This window comes from Typopeltis vanoorti, chromosome 1, assembly GCF_054136105.1.
Source record: "Typopeltis vanoorti isolate ZY-2024b chromosome 1, IOZ_Tvanoo_1.0, whole genome shotgun sequence".
Classification (NCBI taxonomy): Eukaryota; Metazoa; Arthropoda; class Arachnida; order Uropygi; family Thelyphonidae; genus Typopeltis; species Typopeltis vanoorti.
The window spans coordinates 176,985,745-177,007,453 of record NC_143549.1 but is presented as its reverse complement, the minus strand read 5'-3'; the positions used below and the strand labels follow the sequence as shown (position 1 = coordinate 177,007,453).

Below are 21,709 nucleotides of genomic sequence, written 5' to 3'. Positions count from 1 at the left end.
CTATAAAACCCTTGAAGCAACTTAAATGTTTCTATCATATCCTCTCTTTTTCTACTATCAACCAACTTCTGCAATCCACACAATCGAAGAATCCAATTTATGATGGAAAAGGAAAATAACAATAGTTTACCCTTCCTAGACCCTTTAGATATGCCTTCCTAATGATAACACTGTATATATAGAAAACCCACTCACATAGGCAGATTAAGCGTGCTCACGCAACAGTGACTAATACAACATGCTCCATGCATGTAATGTTACATGTCTGTTTTAATTTTTAATTTATACGATAGTGTTACTCCATTTTCTCTGTACTAGCCACTTTGAGTTTTCTCTTACCGTTATAAGCCTTGAAGAAGCTAAACAGCTCTGTTTGTGAAACTTGTTGGCGTTTGGTCAAGTAAAAATCAATATATATTTCATTTTAATGATCTAGTTTTAATGGAAAATCAATTTGATATATCAAAAATATGAATTGTTTTGCCATAGTTTATATAGTCATTTTTTTCTTTCTTTCAGGTGCAGTATAGTGGTGGCTCATGTACAGATCCAAATTTTAGCTATTACATTGCTTTTTCTTCTGTATTCTATATGATATGTGCAGTTTCTTTTATACAACTGGTAAGACAGATTAAATTATAATTTGGTAATATATATTTAATTTTAAAAATATCAGTTCCAGTTATGTATGAAAACATTTTTATTGTTTAATTTTAAAGAGCATGTCAATGGTCAGAGTGGTTTCATCATGTCAGTTGCTTGAGAAAGAACTAAAGTTTTAAAGACTTCTGAAAGGAGAAATGTCTAGACCTGTTTCGGACAGAGCCAAATTAGTTATTTTTAGATGGGGTGACAGGATATTTTTGCATGTTTTTCAACAGTGTCAGCACCTATTTGAGTGTTTTGTTCCTTATTACTATCATTTGTCAGCATATAAAAATTCTGCTGTGGTTAGACTGATGAAATTTAGTACTAGGAAGAGCCGAAAAAATCTCTCCAACAGCATTTCAAAAAGAATTGAGCTCATTGGCCATGATCTTTGAGTAAAATGGCTTTAACAACAATAATAAAAACAACTTAATACGGATATTAACATGTCTCTTCAGAATGCCCAGTCTCCCACCTTTCCATTACAAAATCGGAATTTGATGGCGGGAGTGCTTAAGGGTCAAAGCTGTATAACTGAGAGGAGACCTCCACATCGCCTTTAAAGGAATGCGGAGAACCGACCAGGGCTTCTGACCTAATGTCCAATCCTCACCTTCTCGTGGTGCATCCTTTTGGGTATCTACCTGGATACTGAACGAACGAGGATGGGCTGGCAATTTGGGATTTAGCCGACTAAATTGTAATTCTTATTGGCTTAAACCAAAATATAAAATAATGATACAACAACAACATGACAAAATTTCATGCCAGCTGGGGCGTCGCCCGGTTAAACAAGGCCCCATTGTTTTCACCAGGGAACCAGGGTGAACAGCAAAAAGTCAGCTACTGGAACAAATCTGAAAAAACACCCCAACTCAACATCACTAGGGTTAAAGATCGGTACTATCAACATAAGAAGCCTGCATGGCAAAGAAATGGAGCTAGCTGAGGAATTAGATAAGTACCAGATCAACATAATAGGGGTAACTGAAACGGAAAAAGACAAACTGGTGAGATCTTTCTGAGCAATAAATACAAAATGTTATATTCAGGCAATGACAATCAAGGAAAAGGAGTAGCCATTGTATTCAACACTAAATAAGAAGCTAATCTTCTTGAATGGCAGGCAGTCTCAAGTAGAGTGATGTGGGCAAATATCAGAATGGGGAACTGGACAATGAGACTTATTTGTGCCTATGGTCCCACAGAAGGTTCTACTAAGATAGAAGTTGGGGGGATTTTTTTAATGCTTTAGAGAAAGCATCTGACACAATGAAAAAGGAAAAGTTTGTCCTTGTTGGTGATCTAAATAGCAGAGTAGGAAATGATTGTGAGACATACAAAAATATTTTGGGAAAATTTGGAGAAAAGAGCAAAGCTAATAATAATGGCAAATATTTGTTGGATTTCTGCTCAGGACATGGACTGGTTATTACTAACACCACGTTCCAACATAATGTGCACAAATTCACATGGAGAGAAGAGGCAAGGAATAAGAAAAGTCTCATTGACTGTGTTATTGTTGATAGTGATGTTTTCTCCCTGGTGCAGGACACCAGAGTGTACAGAGGATTTGAAATTGGAAACGATCACTATTTAGTCTTGAGCAGGATAAAATTGAATTTCATATTGAAAAGAATAACATGTAAGAAAGTTTTAAAGCGAAAAAAAGTTGAGCAGCTCTCAGATGTGAACTGTAGACTAAAATACACAAAGATTATTGAAGAAAAAATGAAAGAGTTTGAGAACAGGAACCAAACTTTAGCGATTCAGTGGCAAGCCTTGAAGAAAACCTTGATTGATTCAGCCAGACAGGCATGTGGTGAGATTGTCTGCAAGGATAGAAAAATCAGAACTCCATGGTGGATACAGGAAGTTAAAGAGGCAGTGAAGGAAAAGAAGAAAGCATATCAAAAGTTCCTGGCAAATAAGTCAGCTTGTGCTCTTAGAGAATACAGAGACAAATGTAAGAAAGGTAAACACTGTGTAAAACTAGCTAAACAAAAGTCATGGGAGGACTTTGGCAAGAACATAGAAAATAAATATCAAGAAGGTGGCAAAATATTTTGGAGGGTATTCAAGAAGCTTAGAAATGGAGGAAAGAATACTGTAAAAGGAGTTAGAGATGATAAAGGTGACATGAAAATGGGAGAAAAAGAGAAAAAGAAAAAGATATATATGAAAAATTGCTGAATGAAACAAGCAGTGATGACAGCACAGCGATAAATAAAACACTGACAAGGCATGTAGTCAGGAACACATATCCATACTTGAAGTAGAAAAAGCCATCAAAAGCCCGAAATGTGGAAAGGCAGCAGGAGTAGATGATATTCGACCAGAAATGCTTGAGTATGGATAAAAGTCTTACAGTGGCTGCACTGCATAGTTCAAAAGGCCTGGACAGTGGGATGAATTCCAAATGACTGGGAATTCATTTGACTATAAAAATCGGAACTATTTACTAACTCATAGAAAAAGATTCTAGAAGCAGCTAAGATAAATAAAAGCAGAGATTCATGTTTTTGTTTCTTGTAAGCTTTTGTAGGCTCATGTGTATCTCCCCCATTCTGTTTTTGCTACTCTGTTTTGTCCATTCAAAAGAAAGTAGGCTCATAGAGAATTATGCTGACCTGATCGACCAATGGATAGCGCATTCATTCTTCATCCAGCAGGGGTGGTTTGATTCCTGCCATGAACATGAATGTTGTCTTTAGATGGTAGGTGAATTTTGTTGTAATGGTTAGTTGGTATTAGCAATGCCTTTCACTTGAAAAGATCTGGTTTTGACAATATAAAGAGCTTCTCCAGAGCTTTACATTTGAAGGTGATCTAGCTGCTCTCATATGGAGGTGGAATGGTTTTTCCTCTGAGAACTTGGTTAACTGGATCAGCCATGATTTCCAGCTAGCAGTGAAATTGAAATAACATATGGATATCTCTGAAATAACATGGATATGCAATATAAAGTATTTGATATTTTCATCCATATGGCTGGCTAAGTGATTAATAGATATAATGCAGTGGTCTCATAGCCTTGTTTGCTTTAACCAAAATCTCAAATAATAGTGGCTTGAAAAGTTCCAATGTTTGTTCTCTAAGGAATGGTTTCTGAGGCTGTAAAGTGAATAAAGTCAGCTGTTGTGTCCCTATCTACGATTATTAAACTTTCTTTTATTTTTTCAAGTGAATCTCTATTTTATCTTTATTCAATACTTAACTATGCACGAGATATAAAATTCAAATATTTAAGCTTTTTTTCCCCTTAGTGTCCCTAATATTTATATTATACTGCACCTTTCAGGACATTTAGTTTAAGATATATGATTCGAAAACAAGGAGCAATTACAACAATATGTCTGAGTTTGAAACTATTTAGCAGTCGTGACCCTCTATCTCATAACTTAACACATTAATTTCCTGCATGATTAGGTTCGTACGTTTTTCAAGTGGTGCATTAGGCAGCAATTTCAGACAACTGTATTATTAATGAACAAAAGTTTATTTAAAATCTTAAACATGGTACAATTCAATTTCTATTACATAAAACACAATTCAATACTAAGAATAAAAATTACAAAATTACACAAGCAAAATACAAGTATTAGGGCAAAATCCTATATGGGAATTTGCGATCATGCCGTCATAACAGACTTTATACATATAAATATATACATACAATCCTGGAACAAATTAACACTTTACTTAATCTTATACTAGTCAGAATGCTCTATATTGCTATAATAACCATGGACATTAATGTTTATTTTCAGTTTGCCTTATCTAACTTACAAAACAATATAGGTTAAACTATCCTTTCGCTATACTCATACATACATTTGACCTTTAAGACACTCTCATATGAGATACCATGCGCATACATAAATCTCTAACACATGAACGTTTATCAAATAATATAAGCTAGTTTACTCTCATTCTACTCTGATTTGTACTAAAGTCCTAGTATATATTCACCTGTCCAGTAATTAACAATCATATTAATTAAATTAGGGAAACAAAACACACGTGTTAAAAAGATTATTCTACTGATTAATAATAAAATAATAACTTTACGTTTCGACCCCTGTATTGAGGTCATCTTCAGAAGGATACATTCAGAAGTATAAGAACAAGCTACATGCTGTTGCACACTACACAAGTAAATTACATCTACGTTGTTAACTAATCTTTTTTTCTTAGCCTGCCCTCTAGTGGAAAAAAAAATAATAAATAAAATAAAGTAAAAATATAAAAAAAAAACTACAATAAACTCTGCTAAAGCCTCATGTACTAGGATTCTTCTGGAATTATACAGTTATATTACGATTATCTTCTGGATTTGTACAGGTTGCTATTGAATGTTCAAAGGGGGGGGGAACCCACTTCACTGGGTCTTGTATTGAGATTTTTCTTTGTGGTTGCTATGAAGGTTGTAGATGGGTCCTACACATTCTTGGAATTGTTAGACCATCATTTTTATTCAGATTCGGATCATGTTTGAGCATTTCACATGCTTCCTTGAATTTCCACTCAAACCAGGTTTTGGTGCGGTGTAAGGACTTGGTACCTTTCCAGTCAATTCTGTGGTATGTTTGGAGTGCATGGTCAGAAAGGCCGGTTTTTCTAAAACGGAGGTATTTTATGTGATGTTTGTGTTCATCCTTTCTGATTGGGATGGTTCGTCCTGTTTCCCCTATGTACGGTATGTTACAAGTGCAATCTATTTTGTAAACCCCTGGGTGGGCAAAGTGTGGCAGGGGATCCTTGGAAGAGTTGAGTAGGTGCCTTAATTTTGTCGGGGGTTTGAAGGTGGTTTTGATGTTGTATTTGTTAGTGTTCTGTCTATTTTTTCTGAAATGCCTCTAACATATGGTATAGCAATAGCATTCTTGAAATCTTTTTTGTTATTAGTGGTATCTTTGTGGAGGATCTTGTGAATGGTTTTTATACTGTGTCCATTTTTTATAAAGGTATGTTTGATGGTCTCATATTCATGGTTAAGAGCTTGTTCAGTTGAACAAATGGTTTGAGCTCTGTGTTTAAGGGTGCTTATAACCCCTAGTTTTTGTGTTGGGTGGTGATAGGAAGTTTTGTGTATGTATTGGCCTGTGTGTGTAGGTTTGCAGTAAACTGAGAAGGAGAGACAGCCTGAAGGAAGACGTGTGACAAGTGTGTCTAGGAACGTCGACGATATTTTCGCCATTTGGCCCCACGGCCGCCAAGCACTAGATACATTCCTTAGCCACCTGAACAAACAACACGAACGCATCCAATTCACCATTGAAATAGAAAAAAACAACTCTCTTCCGTTCCTAGACACGCTTGTCACACGTCTTCCTTCAGGCTGTCTCTCCTTCTCAGTTTACCGCAAACCTACACACACAGGCCAATACATACACAAAACTTCCTATCACCACCCAACACAAAAACTAGGGGTTATAAGCACCCTTAAACACAGAGCTCAAACCATTTGTTCAACTGAACAAACTCATAACCATGAATATGAGACCATCAAACATACCGTTATAAAAAATGGATACAGTATAAAAACCAATCACAAGATCCTCCACAAAGATACTGTTGGAACGTACATTCTAGTTTCGAATCCGCCATTTTGTTGGAACGTACTCTTATTAATAAAATCTATTAATTGCCAATTGATCACTAATACAAATATAGAGAAATTTATATTTATACTGCGCCACCCTATATTTAGATTAGTCTATATAGAATAGTAGAATCAATTTTCAATTAAATTAGCAGTCTCCTTACTCATTCAGGCCGAATTCAATAATTTTCATTTGAGGCTCCCGCTAGATTCGAATTATTTATGAACGGTGCAATAAAAAAGAATCAGGCAAACACTATTGAAATTAATAAAACAAAACATTTAATATAAGGTTATATGATAAATACATGAATTCCACTTCTAAAATGAGACATTACAATTAAGTTAGTACATCGGGTCAAATCATTCATATTAATTCAGTCTTCAAAATCTTCACATACAAGTTTCACAGTTTTCTCAATTACAAGATTCCTTACTCAGATTAATACAACAGAATTTCTTGTTTAATAAGTTTGCTCATATTTTTCAGTTATACTCCACACTTAACTCTCAGCTGGCACTTATCATATCATTAAACACGGCAAATATTATTTCAAGGCAAATTATTTCTAACTTCGGCGATATGCTACAGTAAATGTTAGAATGAGCAAAATGGAACTATCACTCAAGTCTTCATACACAGAAACAAATAAAATATGACTGTCCTTACCGGAATTAATTTTCAGCACGTCAGATTTGATGTGAGTACATCTTCAAATTATATTTATTACACCTATGGAACACATTTAAAAGGAATTCTTCACGGTCATAACTAGACTATTATTTGTCGCGCTCCACAATTCTCGACGGCAACTATAGGGCAGATTGATATCCTTGTTTACTACTTCACAACAAATTAAGCTCCGTACAATTCTTCCTAAAAGCAATATAGAAATAAGTAGTAATTCTAAGCTAACTGGATCTATTCTGAATCCTTCATTAACCTTCCAGTCCTTTAATTATCCAATTGCGGCACCTAATTCCTATTAATGCCACTGCTGACTTTACTTTCAGCTATCTATAAGTTTTCACTTCATCTTAGCACACTTTTAAATGCTACTCTCTTGAATTCCTGCCCTTCAGTCCTTTTTATTTACTTTCACCCCCTTCTTATATCCTTCCTTTTTTTCGCTTCCAAAAACTCTCCCCTCTTTCTTTTCTCTAATATTACCACCCATATATTTTTTCTTCTCTCCTTGTTATCGAAGCTCACGGTCCATCCACGCGCGTTCCATTTTATTTCTCTCTTCATGGAAACGAACAAAAGCGTAAACATTTGCGTTAATGTTACATAAGGCTATACTTTTACATTGAGTAATGAAAAACATTAATAAAATATTACAGTTACTTAATTTTCTCTTTCATTTCATTTACAATTAATAATAATAAAATATATGTTACAGTATATATATAAGGTACATTCAATTATATGCATATAATTTCTCATAATATTATTGAAGGAATAAAGTAAATAAGATAAATGATATTTATCACTGGGTCCTTCCAATAGTAAAATATACATTAAAATTATTTAATCAAATAATAGCTGATGAAATTCAAGAATAATACATGAAAAATAATTCTTAAGCAAGGGATTAACAAATAATTTTTAAACAAGTCATGCTTAATATATGATAGGTTATGTTAAATGTGAATGAAGAACAAAATATATATAAAAATTTCATTCACGGTTTAACAATACCACTAATAACAAAAAAGATTTCAAGAATGCTATTGCTATACCATATGTTAGAGGCATTTCAGAAAAAATAGACAGAACACTACACAAATACAACATCAAAACCACCTTCAAACCCCCGACAAAATTAAGGCACCTACTCAATTCTTCCAAGGATCCCCTACCACACTTTGCCCACCCAGGGGTTTACAAAATAGATTGCACTTGTAACATACCGTACATAGGGGAAACAGGACGAACCATCCCAATCAGAAAGGATGAACACAAACGTCACATAAAATACCTCCATTTCAGAAAAACTGGCCTTTCTGACCATGCACTCCAAACATACCACAGAATTGACTGGAAAGGTACCAAGTCCCTACACTGCACCAAAACCTGGTTTGAGCGGAAATTCAAGGAAGCATGTGAAATGCTCAAACATGATCCGAATCTGAATAAAAATGATGGTCTGACAATTCCAAGAATGTGGAGGACCCATCTACAACCTTCATAGCAACCACAAAGAAAAATCTCAATACAAGACCCAGTGAAGTGGTTTTTTTTTTTTTTTTTTGTTTCCCCTTGAACATTCAATAGCAACCTGTACAAATCCAGAAGATAATCGTAATATAACTGTATAATTCCAGAAGAATCCTAGTACATGAGGACTTTAGCAGAGTTTATTGTAGTTTTTTTATTTTATTTTATTTTATTTTATTTTATTTTATTTTATTTTATTTATTTTTTTCCACTAGAGGGCAGGCTAAGAAAAAAGATTAGTTAACAACGTAGATGTAATTTACTTGTGTAGTGTGCAACAGCATGTAGCTTGTTCTTATACTTCTGAATGTATCCTTCTGAAGATGACCTCAATACAGGGGTTGAAACGTAACGTTATTATTTTATTATTAATCGGTAAAATAATCTTTTTAACACGTGTGTTTTGTTTCCCTAATTTAATATGAATGCTGATCACCGTGTAACCTTAAAAGAAACAGCAATTAACAATGATTGCAACTATATGCGATTTCAGTTGATACAAGATTTTACAGTACCTTTCTAGGACGAATCCTGGTTTTCACGATCTATACCTATTGTGCTTGAATTAAGGACACACACACAGGATCTTCTATTCTATCACTATGGAACTGATCACGTGGGCATGGACTTCTGTATGGATTTTCCTTCCCTCGATACGAGTACTGGATGATGAGATACATAGACAATTCCTTCCTTCTTGTAACTATACGACGTTCCTCATCTCTTGCAATAGGTATACGGGATCGAATTCCCGCACACTTTGTTTCCTTGTTGTGTCGGACGGAGATAACTCCTATGGCGTCACTCAGGAAAACCCCTGTTACCTATACGGAAAAATTCGTGAAGAAAACTCTCAGGAAAAAAGCCTTGGGGGGGGGGGTTCTAACCTTTTTATCTGCATGGTCCCTATCGGCACCTTCAATTTCTTTTCTCTCCCCCCCCCCCCCACTGGAGTCAATCTCGCTCACCAATTAAAGTCGTGTTTTTCTGCCCAAAACATGCTACGGTTCCTTGCACATGATGACGTCTCACTTTGGGAGTTGACCTTGAGCTATCGTCATTTGTTTTAAGCTGGCCTCTATACTAAATTAATCCCCTTTTTAGAATTTACTTGAATATTTTAATCTCCTTTTTTCAAGTGTTAAACTAGCCTCTCACATACAAATTCTTATCTCTAATCTTCTTTGTCTTACTTAACCTATTTTTTCCATATCCTTTTTTTTTTTTTTTTGTAATAAGAATCCCTTTTTTATTATTTAGTTAAACAATTTCTGCTATAATTAATTTTCTTGAATGCAAGCATATTTTCTGTCTTTAAATATCTTGTATTAGCTACTTACATAGGATTTTATATTTTTATTTTCTTGTTACACCATGATAACTGAAATTTTTTACGTTCTTGGTTATCAGGGTGTAACACAGCTCAGTAATGTTAGAGGTAATGGAATGAAATTTCATGAAGCTTTAAATCAACAACCAAGATCACTTCTCTAAGGACAGCTTTGCACATAATCGTCAGTTATTATGTGGTTGCAGCTGTTGATACTGTTATTGCACCACTACATTTCTGGCCTGTGCTTTTGAGAATATTAGTTGTATTAAATGATGAAACATTCACCAAGCTGCATTTTCACTACTGTGTGTGTGTGTGCTTGCATATGCATGTGCGTGCACAGATTTGGACTTCTGGTTTTCTGGGTGATGAAGAGACATTGGAGGAAGTTTGGAGGCAAGTAACTAATATTGGCAGTGGAAAGTTAGCACAGGGTAAGTTGAGGGAATCTGAATTATTAAACTTGGTTTACAGGTGGAAAGATGTGTCATGATTTAGATTTTAGCTGATGCAAGGTGCTTTTCAGACATAAGGATGCTATTTTGAATGGTGGTAAGTGTTGGAAAGAGGATGCCTCTCTCTCCTGTCATGGGTCACATATCCATGGGAACCATACAAGTATGTTGTGAGCAAGGGAGTAAGAAAGAGATTTTTTGTATGGAGGAATGGCAATGAAATACTTGACCTGAGATAGCATGAGTGCACTGTTGTTGAAAGAGGTGTGGCAGATATTTTGATTTTAGGATGAACCACCCACAATGAATGTTGATCCCCTTTCCACATAGCCTTAAAATAATAAATTTGTGATTACTAAAATAAAGACCAAAAGGCTTCAGTTCGGTGATGTTGGATCTAATATCAACTTGTCTTATATAATAATTTTGTGATTTTTCAATCACATTGTTTCCTCATTTTAGCAGTGTTGTCATGTCCTGATGTAATACCAGTTATCTGCCACCTGATTGGACAAGTGGTTATTTGCTCTCCAACCAGCTGACTTGTGAGTTCAAATTCTGCTGTGGGCATGGATGTTTGTGATTGTCAGCAGGTGAAAGATGTATTTCATTGCTCCATATGGGATCATTGCCCTGCATATTGGAGATCTGAAGTGACTTGAAAATGTTACGTTTGTTCCCTACAGCAGGGTTTCTGATTGTGTGTGTATATTTATTTATTTATCGTATGATGGTAAAATACAGTGAGAAACATAATACACCAATGTTAACAGATGTATGACAATTAAGTCGCATAAAAAAATTTTACAAAGCAATTTTTTCAATTTTTTGAACCAGTTTTATAGCTTCCATCATAAGATATCTTGTATAATGCCCTCAAAAGCATATATCAAGCAGTCCAGTAAATTATGGTCAATAGTTTGAGAGTGATAACCACAGTCACAAGGAGGAGAGTCAGTCCATTTCCATTTATGTAGATGTTTACATCTACCACGACCAGTTCTAATGCGGTTTAGGGTTATCCAAACATAACTCCAAATCAGGCAGTTTAGATGTAGGGTCCAATATAGCTAATCTGGGATTGTTAGCCCCCCCACCACCACCACCACCCAAACACAGTGGTATCTCGCTAATTTGAACTAAAAAAAAAAAAAACCATGCTCGTTCGTATTAGCCAATTTTCCCCTGAAGAGACAACAATAACTAGCATTTAAGACAAAAATAATCGGATTCTAATGATACATCAATTTAATTCTGTAAATAAATGAAGTAACTGATAGAAAAAAAAACTACTGTAATGTAAAACTTAAAAAATAATACAGTACACAAGTTTATTTTAATAAAAAATTTAGTTTGTATGTACCTGTATTGTTGAGGATTATGATTTAATAAAATTGCATAGTTCAGTATATAACTTAATTTGCGTAAAAAAAAAAAAAAAAAAAAATCACTTGCTTGTACACAACACAAAAAAAAGTTTCACAAAATAACACAAAAGAGTTTTTGTATTTCTTTTTAAAAAAGTTACTGATTTTCTTTTGCTTCTTGGAAGCTAAACATTTTTCGAATGCTTCTTCTCGGAGCTGCATTAGCAAAAAAACTTTGTGGAATGGCTTATCATTCTGCTTTGCCCATTCTGTACACACATTAAAACTGTCAATTTCCTCTTCATATTTTACTTTTTTTTCTTTGAGTTCTTTATTGTTATCATCGTCTTCTAATTCATTCTGTAGTGTCATGTTTATAATTTCAGCATCTGATTTGATTTTGAATTCACTTTTGGTTCTACCTGTATTCCATTCCATAACATCTGTTTGTGAAATTTCAACATCTGGATTTATATTTTTAACCAAATTATGCATGTTTTGAATTTCCTCTTTTTGTATATCACTGTAGTTATCTTGGTAAATTCTAAAGGCCAGTTTTTTCCACGATGCTCGAATTGCTTTAGGTTCGATGGCTTCCCAAGCAGCAGCAACTGAGAATGCCACATCCTTCAAGTTTATATTTTGTATTGATGTGGTCATAACTGTGGAAAAATACATTTAAAAGCAGGTCTTTATGATCTTTTAATTTAATGGATTGTATTATGTTCTGATCCATTGGTTGGAACAATGGAGTACGGTTTGGAGGCAAAAATGTAGCCATAAAATTTCCGTCCTCACTAATCAGTTCATCTAATCAGTTCATGAACGATAGCAGTGATTCATGCCAACAATATGGTATGTATTGTACAGTAATAAAAAAAAGCAAACGTGAGCACACAATAAATCAAAATAGTCCTACAGTATAACCGTATACAATCGACAGTATGAAAAAATACTGTACTATAATAATAATAAAATAAGTAATTATAGTTAAAATAATAATTATTAAATAAAAATGATAGTACAAACTAAATCACTTAAGGAATTGACAACGTAGATACAAATATAAATTAAATTACGCTTTAATAAATATTTCCGATATTTCGGCAATGTCAGGTTGCCATCTTGAAAAGGAACTTACAAAAAAAAGGCACGTGCACGTAGGCACTACAACACAGTAACTGAGAATGAAGTGATGAAGCTATTGTTCTTCTAAAAGTGCTGATGGTGCCCTCTAGCGGGCTAAGTAAGTATTCTTGGCCGTTGGGCTGAAGGTCTACTGATGTAAGCCTCCCAAATTTGGGGCAGTCTCATACGACCAAATTTGTTGAAGTTTGGAGATCAGTAGACCTTCAGCCCAACGGCCAAGAACACCTACTCAGCCCGCTTGAGGCATCAGGACTTTTAGGAGAACAATAGCTTCATCACTTCATTCTCAGTTACTGTGTTGTAGTGCCTATGCACATACCTTTTTTGTAAGTTCCTTTTGAAGATGGCAATGTGACGTTGCTGAAATATCGGAAATATTTATTAAAGTGTAATTTAATTTATATTCATATCTACGTTGTCAATTCCTTAAGTGATTTAGTAATGCATAACCAACGTATAAGCCTGTCTACGAGAACTAACATCATCCACGGAGATACGATCGCACGGAAGGCCCGCCAATATGATAAAATGAAGTTGTCTAGACAATTAAATCGTCTAAATTTCCTAAAATGCTGCCGGGATAATCAGGTAATCCTGAATTGTGTAAAATTCAAGCACCGTTTTGTTTCACAAAAAGCTCTCCGTATATATAACCACGGCAGTTACGCATTGCTTCGGGAACAAATCGCTGCCACGCAGTTTCTCTTAGCAGACATTAACAAAGATATTCGTGCTTTTGAAGAAGAGCTTTCGTGCACCTTAAATCACGAGCTTTGGTCAATTTTACACGACATCTTGTGTACCGCTGCAGACAAAGAATTTGAAAAAATAAGAGGTCGATAGATGAAAAATTTCGAAAAATTAAAAAAGTAGTCGACTGTCAATCCAAAACTTCCTACCAACACCATTATCAACCTTTCTTCAGTCACCCTGAAGCCTGAAGCACTCAACGTGCTTTCACGTGGCCACAACTTCGCCATTGCTCCCAGAAAATTACCTAGTGAGGATATTATGATCCAGATCGAACGCAGAATCCGCCACCTTCCAAATCAAATCGTCAATACTGTAAGACTGGATGTAGCTTGTGTCCTCTCCAAAGCAAGATCACCAAAAACCAACATATCCAAAGGAATATAAAGCTCTGCAGGAAATGAAGAATAATAAAGAAATAGTTATCACCAAAGCAGATAAGGGAAATGCAACTGTAGTACTTAACCAAAAGGACTACACAGGTAAGCTTAATGCTCTTCTATTAGACCGGGCTACTTACCTCCCTATCGAATACAATCCCACCAACTCACAAATCAGAAAACTTCACAGGCTCCTTAAGAAAGTCACTTCTTGGCCTGTAGAAGTTACCAACAGATTAAAGCCGTTTAACTCTATACCCCCCGTATTTATGGACTCCCAACAAGGAATATAAAGAAAATGTACCATTACGTCCCATAATGGATGGCATTGATTCCCCCACATACAAATTAGCTAAACATTTGTCCAAAGCATTCACAAACTATACTGGCAACACACCATCACACATAAAAAAAAAAAAAAAAAAAAACTCAGCCCACTTCAAAGCCAGCATAGAAAACCTTACACTCCAACATACTGACATAATGGTCAGCTTTGACTCTTATTCACAAATGTCCCACTCATAGAGCTAATCCGAGCTAAATTTTCTCCCGATCTCAGCCCTATTTCAGTTCACAATGAAATCAGGCTATTTCGTTTGGCAGGGAAAATTCTACAAACAAATAGAGGGGACAGCCATGGGTTCACCACCCTTGGCCAATTTCTTTATGGAGACCTTTGAAGAAAAAGCCTTAGCCTCTGCCCCACAAAAACCAAACATATGGCTTCGCTACGTTGATGATGTGTTCGCTATTTGGCCATATGGCTCTGATACACTCCTCTCCTTCTCATCATCATCATCAAATTCCTGCCATGTACCCTCAAGGGGTGTACAGGATATGACAGTACTACATGAAAAAATTACATCATTACTAACTTCCTATCTACAATTTTCCTCCAAATCAGTCTGTTACTTGTCAAGACTCCAACATTATCAGATCTTATATTTCTATCGTCTAAGGCACTTTGTACCGTATCAATCCACCTATATCTTGGTCTTCCTCTGGGTCATTTTCCTGCCAACCTGGCAGAGAACACTTGTTTTGCTAATCTTTCCTCTCCCATTCTATTTAAGTGACCATACCATCTGAGATTAGCTCTGCTAACGCATTCCTGGATGCTGACAATGTCAGGTTCTTTCCTAATATCCTCATTTTTAATATGATATTGCCATTGATGCCATCTATTCACGCCTCTAATCTTTCTCAGGACTCTCATATCTGCGGTCTCTAGTCTTTGGTCAAGTGTTTTACTTCTGACCCAGCTCTCAGATCCATAAGTTAAAATTGGTTTGAACACGGTCTTGTATACAGCTAATTTAGTGTTCCGACTAATTTATTTCTTATTCCATATGAATTTATTCAATTGACTCCCCACGATACCAGCTTTGCTGATTCTGTTGTCTATTTCTATATTTAGTTTACCATCTTCAGTAAAAATTGTGCCTAAGTAGCTGAAATGTTCCACAGGTTCTCCATTCAAAACACAGTTGACATTTTCAATGATTCTGCCTATTTTCATTGTCTTTGTCTTTTTATTGCTGACCTTCATACCATATCTATTACAACAGCTATTCAATTTAGTCAGAGAATCTTGCAGACTTGTAGCGGATTTATTTAGAAGTATAACATCATCCGCATAAAGCAAAGAGCTGACATTAACATCTCCAATTTGGATATCAGGTTTAATACCACATTCCTTCATAATGTGATCCATATAGATAATGAATAACAGAGGGGATAATGTACATCCTTGTCTCACACCAGATTTAACATTAAACCGTCTTCCTGTACTTCCTTCAATTCTAACTGCTGACTCACAATTCAAATAAAGACTAAGTATTGCTTGATATAATGCCCCATTGACACCATATAACTGCAGCGTATTGAATAGCTTCTCTCTTGGCACCTTGTCATATGCCTTTTCCAAATCGACAAAACTTAAATACAGATCTTTGTTATTTTCCCATGCTTTCTCGACTATTTGTCGTAAAGTGAAGATCTGATCCTGACAGCCTCTATTTGGCCTGAATCCAGCTTGTTCTTCACCAAGCTTTTCTTCCACAATTCTTCTCAACCGTTTCTCAAGTATACTTGCATAGATCTTGCCAGGAACACTCAGTAGGGAAATACCTCTGTAATTCTCACATTCAGTTTTATTTCCCTTTTTATATATGGGTACTATGAGAGCTCTACTCCAATCATTGGGAATTCGTCCCTCTGTCCAGGCTTTCTGAACTATGCAGTGCAGCCACTGTAAGACTCTTATACCACCATACTTCAGCATTTCTGGTCGAATATCATCTACTCCTGCTGCCTTTCCACATTTCAAGCCTTTGATGGCTTTTTCTACTTCAAGTATGGATATGTATTCCTGACTGCATGCCTGGTCAGTGTTTTTTATCACTGTGCTGTCATCACTCCTTGTTTCATTTAGCAGTTTTTCAAAGTAATTACTCCATACTTCAAGGATATCTTTTTCTCCTGTTTTCATGTCACCTTTATCATCTCTAACTCCTTTTACAGCACTCTTTCCTCCATTCCTAAGCTTCTTCAACAACCTCCAGAATATTTTGCCACCTTCTTGATATTTATTTTCTATATTCTTGCCAAAGTCCTCCCATGACTTTTGTTTAGCTAGTTTTACACACTGTTTAGCTTTCTTACATTTGTCTCTGTATTCTGTAAGAGTAAAAGCTGACTTATTTGCCAGGAACTTTTGATATGCTTTCTTCTTTTCCTTCACTGCCTCTTTAACTTCCTGTGTCCACCAGGGAGTTCTGATTTTTTTATCCTTGCACACAACCTCACCACATGCCTCTCTGGCAGAATCAATCAATGTTTCCTTCAGAGTTTGCCACTGAATCTCCAAGGTTTGATTCCTGTTCTCAAACTCTTTCATTTTCTTTTCAATAATATTTCTGTATTTTAGTCTACAGTTTACATCTGAGAGCTGCTCAACTTTTATTCGCTTTAAAACTTTCTTACATGTTATTCTTTTCAATATGAAATTCAATTTTATCCTGCTCAAGACTAAATAGTGATCACTACCAATTTCAAATCCTCTGTACACTCTGGTGTCCTGCACCAGGGAGAAAACATCACTATCAACAATAACATAGTCAATGAGACTTTTCTTATTCCTAGCCTCTTCTCTCCATGTGAATTTGTGCACATTTTTATGTTGGAACATGGTGTTAGTAATAACCAGTCCATGTCCTGAGCAGAAATCCAACAGATATTTGCCAATATTATTAGCTTTGCTCTTTTCTCCAAATTTTCCCAAAATATTTTTGTATGTCTCACAATCATTTCCTACTCTACTATTTAGATCCCCAACAAGGACCAACTTTTCCTTTTTCATTGTGTCAGTTGCTTTTTCTAAAGCCTCAAAAAATTCCTCCACTTCTACCTTAGTAGAACCTTCTGTGGGACCATAGGCACAAATAAGTCTCATTGTCCAGTTCCCCATTCTCATATTTGCCCACATTACTCTACTTGAGACTGACTGCCATTCAAGAAGATTAGCCTCATATTTTGTGTTGAATACTATGGCTACTCCTTCTTTTCCTTGATTGTCATTGCCTGAATATAACATTTTGTATTTATTGCTCAGAAAGATCTCACCAGTTTTGGTCTTTTTTGTTTCAGTCACCCCTATTATGTCGATCTGGTACTTATCTAATTCCTCAGCTAGCTCCATTTCTTTGCCATTCAGGCTTCTTACGTTGATAGTACTGATCTTTAACTCTGGTGATGTTGAGTTGGGGTTTATTTTCAGATTTGTTCTAGTAGCTGACTTTTCGCTGTTCGCCCTGGTTCCCTGGCGAAAACAACGGGGGCCTTGTTTAACCGGGCGACGCCCCAGCCGGCATGAAATTTTGTCATGTTGTACCATCATTTTTTATTTTGGTTTAACCAATAAGAATACAATTTGGTCGGCTAAATCCCAAATTGCCAGCCCATCCTCGTTCGTTCAGTATCAAAGTAGATACCCAACAGGGTGCACCACGAGAAGGTGAGGATTGGACATTAGGTCAGAAGCCCTGGTCGGTTCTCCACATTCCTTTAAAGGCTATGTGGAGGTCTCCTCTCAGTTATACAGCTTTGACCCTTAAGCACCCCTTCTTAACACACTCCTCTCCTTCTTAACACACTTAAACAACCAACACCCCAGAATCAAGTTCACCCAGGAAAAAGAGGAAAACAACAGCCTCCCTTTCCTAGACACACTAGTTACCCACCAGCCTGATGGAACCTTGGTTTTCTCAGTTTATAGAAAACCCACCCATACAGGCAGGTACATTCACCAACAATTCCCCCCCCCCCTCACAACAATATGGAGTGGTGAAAACACTATACAACAGGGCTAAACTGTTCTAACGACAAGGCCCTAAACACTGAACTAAATCATATCTTCTACACTTTCTCAGCCAATGGCTACCAAAAAAAAAAAAAAAAAAAATCCAAAAAATATTGAAACCCACAAACCACAATCCCCTCCCCCACAACAAGGATTACTCTAAATCCATCACCATTCCCTACATCAGAGGCACCTTGGAAAAAATTACAAAAAATCTTAAAAAAACATGACGACCTCCTGTTACAGACCATACAGAAAATTGGCATCCCTTATCTGCTTCGCCAAAGACCAACCGCTTCCCCTAGACCTACCTGGTGTATACCAGATCCCTTGCAGCTGTAAACTGTCTTACTTTGGCCAAACAGGCAGGACAGCGAATATCAGAATTTCTGAACATAAGAACTACATCCGTTTTCACAAGTACAGCCGTTCTGGTCTTGCAGACCATGCTCTGGATACACGCCACAGAATACGGTGGAAGAAAGCTACAGTAATACACTGAAGCAAATACAAATTCGAAAGACTATTTATGGAATCAGCCTCAGCCCTAAGAAACTCTCCAAACCTCAACAAATTTGGTTGTATGAGACTGCCCCAAATTTGGGAGGCTTGCATCAGTAGACCTTCAGCCCAATGGCCAAGAACACTTACTTAGCCCATTAGAGGGCACCATCAGGACGTTTAGGAGAACAATAGCTTCATCACTTCATTCTCAGTTACTGTGTTGTAGTGCCTACGTGCACGTGCCTTTTTTTGCAAGTTCCTTTTGAAGATGGCAACGTGACGTTGCCGAAATATCGGAAATATTTATTAAAGTGTAATTTAATTTATATTCGTATTTACGTTGTCAATTCCTTAAGTGATTTAGTAATGCATAACCAACGTATAAGCCTGTCTACAAGGATAGTACACAAAATAATAATACTTAATAAATGAAACTTTTTTTTGAAAAAAATTACTGGAGGTTCGGACTAAAGTGGTTCGAATTAGTGATATATCACTGTGTGTGTGTGTGTGTGTGTGTGTGTGTGTGTGTGTGTGTGTGTGTGTGTGTGTGTGTGTGTGTGTGTGTGTGTATTAAACATGCAAAAAAAAAAAAAATCCTTAGCTCACCCATGATACAAATTGAATGTATTGTAGGTTTACAACCTTTTGCAGGTGGGGGTCATAAAAAAAAAGGTATTTAATCATTTCTCTCATTGCATAGCAACAGCAAGTGATTATAATATTCATCATCATTCATCATAAAAATCTAAAAAAAGTAGTTGATTTTAAGTCTAGATGTTGCTGTTCAGAACTTATTTATACTTGAGCTGTGCATTGTTCTAAGAAGAAGTTGTCAAAGAGCTTTTATCTGTTAATGTTTTTTCCTAACAAAATACACTTCATTCAGAAGGTAAAAAAAGACAAATAATTAATAATTATCAATGAAAATGGGCTGTAATATCTTAATTTTCAAGGCATGATTCCATGCCACATACCAATACATGTTGGGATAGATATATTGCAGTCTGAAATGAATCCATTAATGCTATTGTAGCAAGGATGTTTGGAAAAGTTTTAAGGTGGCAGGTTTTAATTGTCTAATATACAGTTACTACTTAGTTTAATGGATGTATGAAGTGGAAAAACTTGTGCTTAGTCTCCAGGTCAAGGTTTCCATATATTAAACTCTTAACTTACCCACAATACTAGTTTTGCAGATTATCAACTTTCATGAGCAGAAAGTATGTTTTTTTAATGTGAATCCCATCTATGAAAGATTACAAACCTACTATGGTAGGCTGAAAATTAAATAATCCAGTTTTCCTACTCTACAGGCTAAACATGATGCTAGCCACTTCAGGCCTCCAATAAGTAAGATTTTGGTCTCTCACTAGGCACTGAAAATCATGTAATCTACCACCTACAGATTTTACAAATATCTATACTATGGGAGGAATCAAACTTGCTGCATTTGAATGGAGAGCAGAGATACCATCCACTAAGGCAACCAGTTTGAGTTTGTGGTAATTCAAAGATTACAATACTTTCTTAATTTTAATGGTACCTGTGACATAACAGTCAAGAATAAAACATATTATATGGTACTTAAATTTATTGAAATTAGCAACAAATATTACATACTGAAATTCAGAATCCATCATTGTGGAACTAACAAGCAATTCAAAGAGGAAAGAACCCAAAATGGCAATTGGTACATGCTAAAAGGATCATATCAAGTAGATAATCATTTTTGATATTTTCACATAGGATGAGAATCTTTCACTTCCAGAATATAGCGGCAAACATAACACAGTCATACATTTGGTACTGTGAATGTGCTAAAAATTAGACAGTCCAGTTTTTCTGTGCTAGAGAACTAAACGTGGTATGTGTAATTCGAGGCTGTATATACTCAATGGACAAAACATTAGAGATGGGGACAATGGGAAGTTGACACTGGCCATCCCCCATGCAGATTGAAGCATACCCAAACCGAATGCAGATGGTAAATAAGCAGGCATAGGGGCTTCCCCACAGTGTATCGCAATCACCAAACATTGGTAAATGTGGCGATCTTAGCGACTTGGATTGTGGATGTATTATCGGCACAAGGCAAACAGGTCATTCTAAGTGATAAGAACCCTAGTGTTCTCGAGGACAACCATATCAAGCGTCTACTGCGAGTATATATACCATCAGTGGATATACCCTTATCGAGCAAGTGTTGTTGTTGACCACATGCCATTGATGACCAGGGGTCAACATAGACTGTCCAGGCTTGTACAGACCAGCTGCATGGCAATGGCTGCACAAATCCATCCAGTTTCGGTGTTGGAGGTCCAAGCAAATGGTATGCCATACCCTGCATACCATGGTCCACAGGAGCTGACAACCTAATCATGTATTACTATTGACAGCTCCTCATCAGGCATTGCACCTCCCCTGGTGTTGGGACCATCAAAACTGGACTTATCCAGAGTGGACCAGACTCGTTTGGTCTGATGAATCCTGTTATTTGTTGTACTGAGCTGATAGGAGGATGTGGGTGTGGCATTGACAATATGAGGCCATGGCTCTGTCGTAACAGATCAGCTTTGTTCAAGGAGGTGGTGGTTCTGTGATAGTTTGAGGAGCCTTTTCATGTGACACATTAGGTCTCTTAGTGTGTTTGGAGAGGTCCTTAAATGCTGCGAGCTACCTGAATGTGCTGGCTGATCACCTACTCTTTTTTGAGAGATATGCTTTCATGACCTTCAAGCATCCTATAGCCAATAGTCTGTTTCAGCAGGATACAGAGGCATGGCTTGAGGAACACTCATCTGAGTTTGGGACTATCCATTGATCTCCAAGATCCCCAGATAAATCTGATCAGATTTATCTGGGGATCTGATAAATGTAGATGTGTGTAATTGTTTAATAACATTTTTAAGCAGACTTGTGCATAAATGATATAAA

The 21,709-nt window shown here is 36.3% G+C and overlaps 1 protein-coding gene across 2 annotated transcripts in view; it reads left to right on the top strand.

Moving 5' to 3' along the window:
* Positions 1-21,709, top strand: part of LOC150110664 (uncharacterized) — a 253,724-nt gene that overhangs the window by 90,276 nt on the left and 141,739 nt on the right. For both annotated transcript variants that reach the window (XM_090400164.1, XM_090400172.1), the window contains one exon: positions 520-621. In XM_090400164.1, the coding sequence (XP_090256290.1) occupies positions 520-621 (102 nt within the window). The remainder of the gene's footprint in view (positions 1-519; positions 622-21,709) is intronic.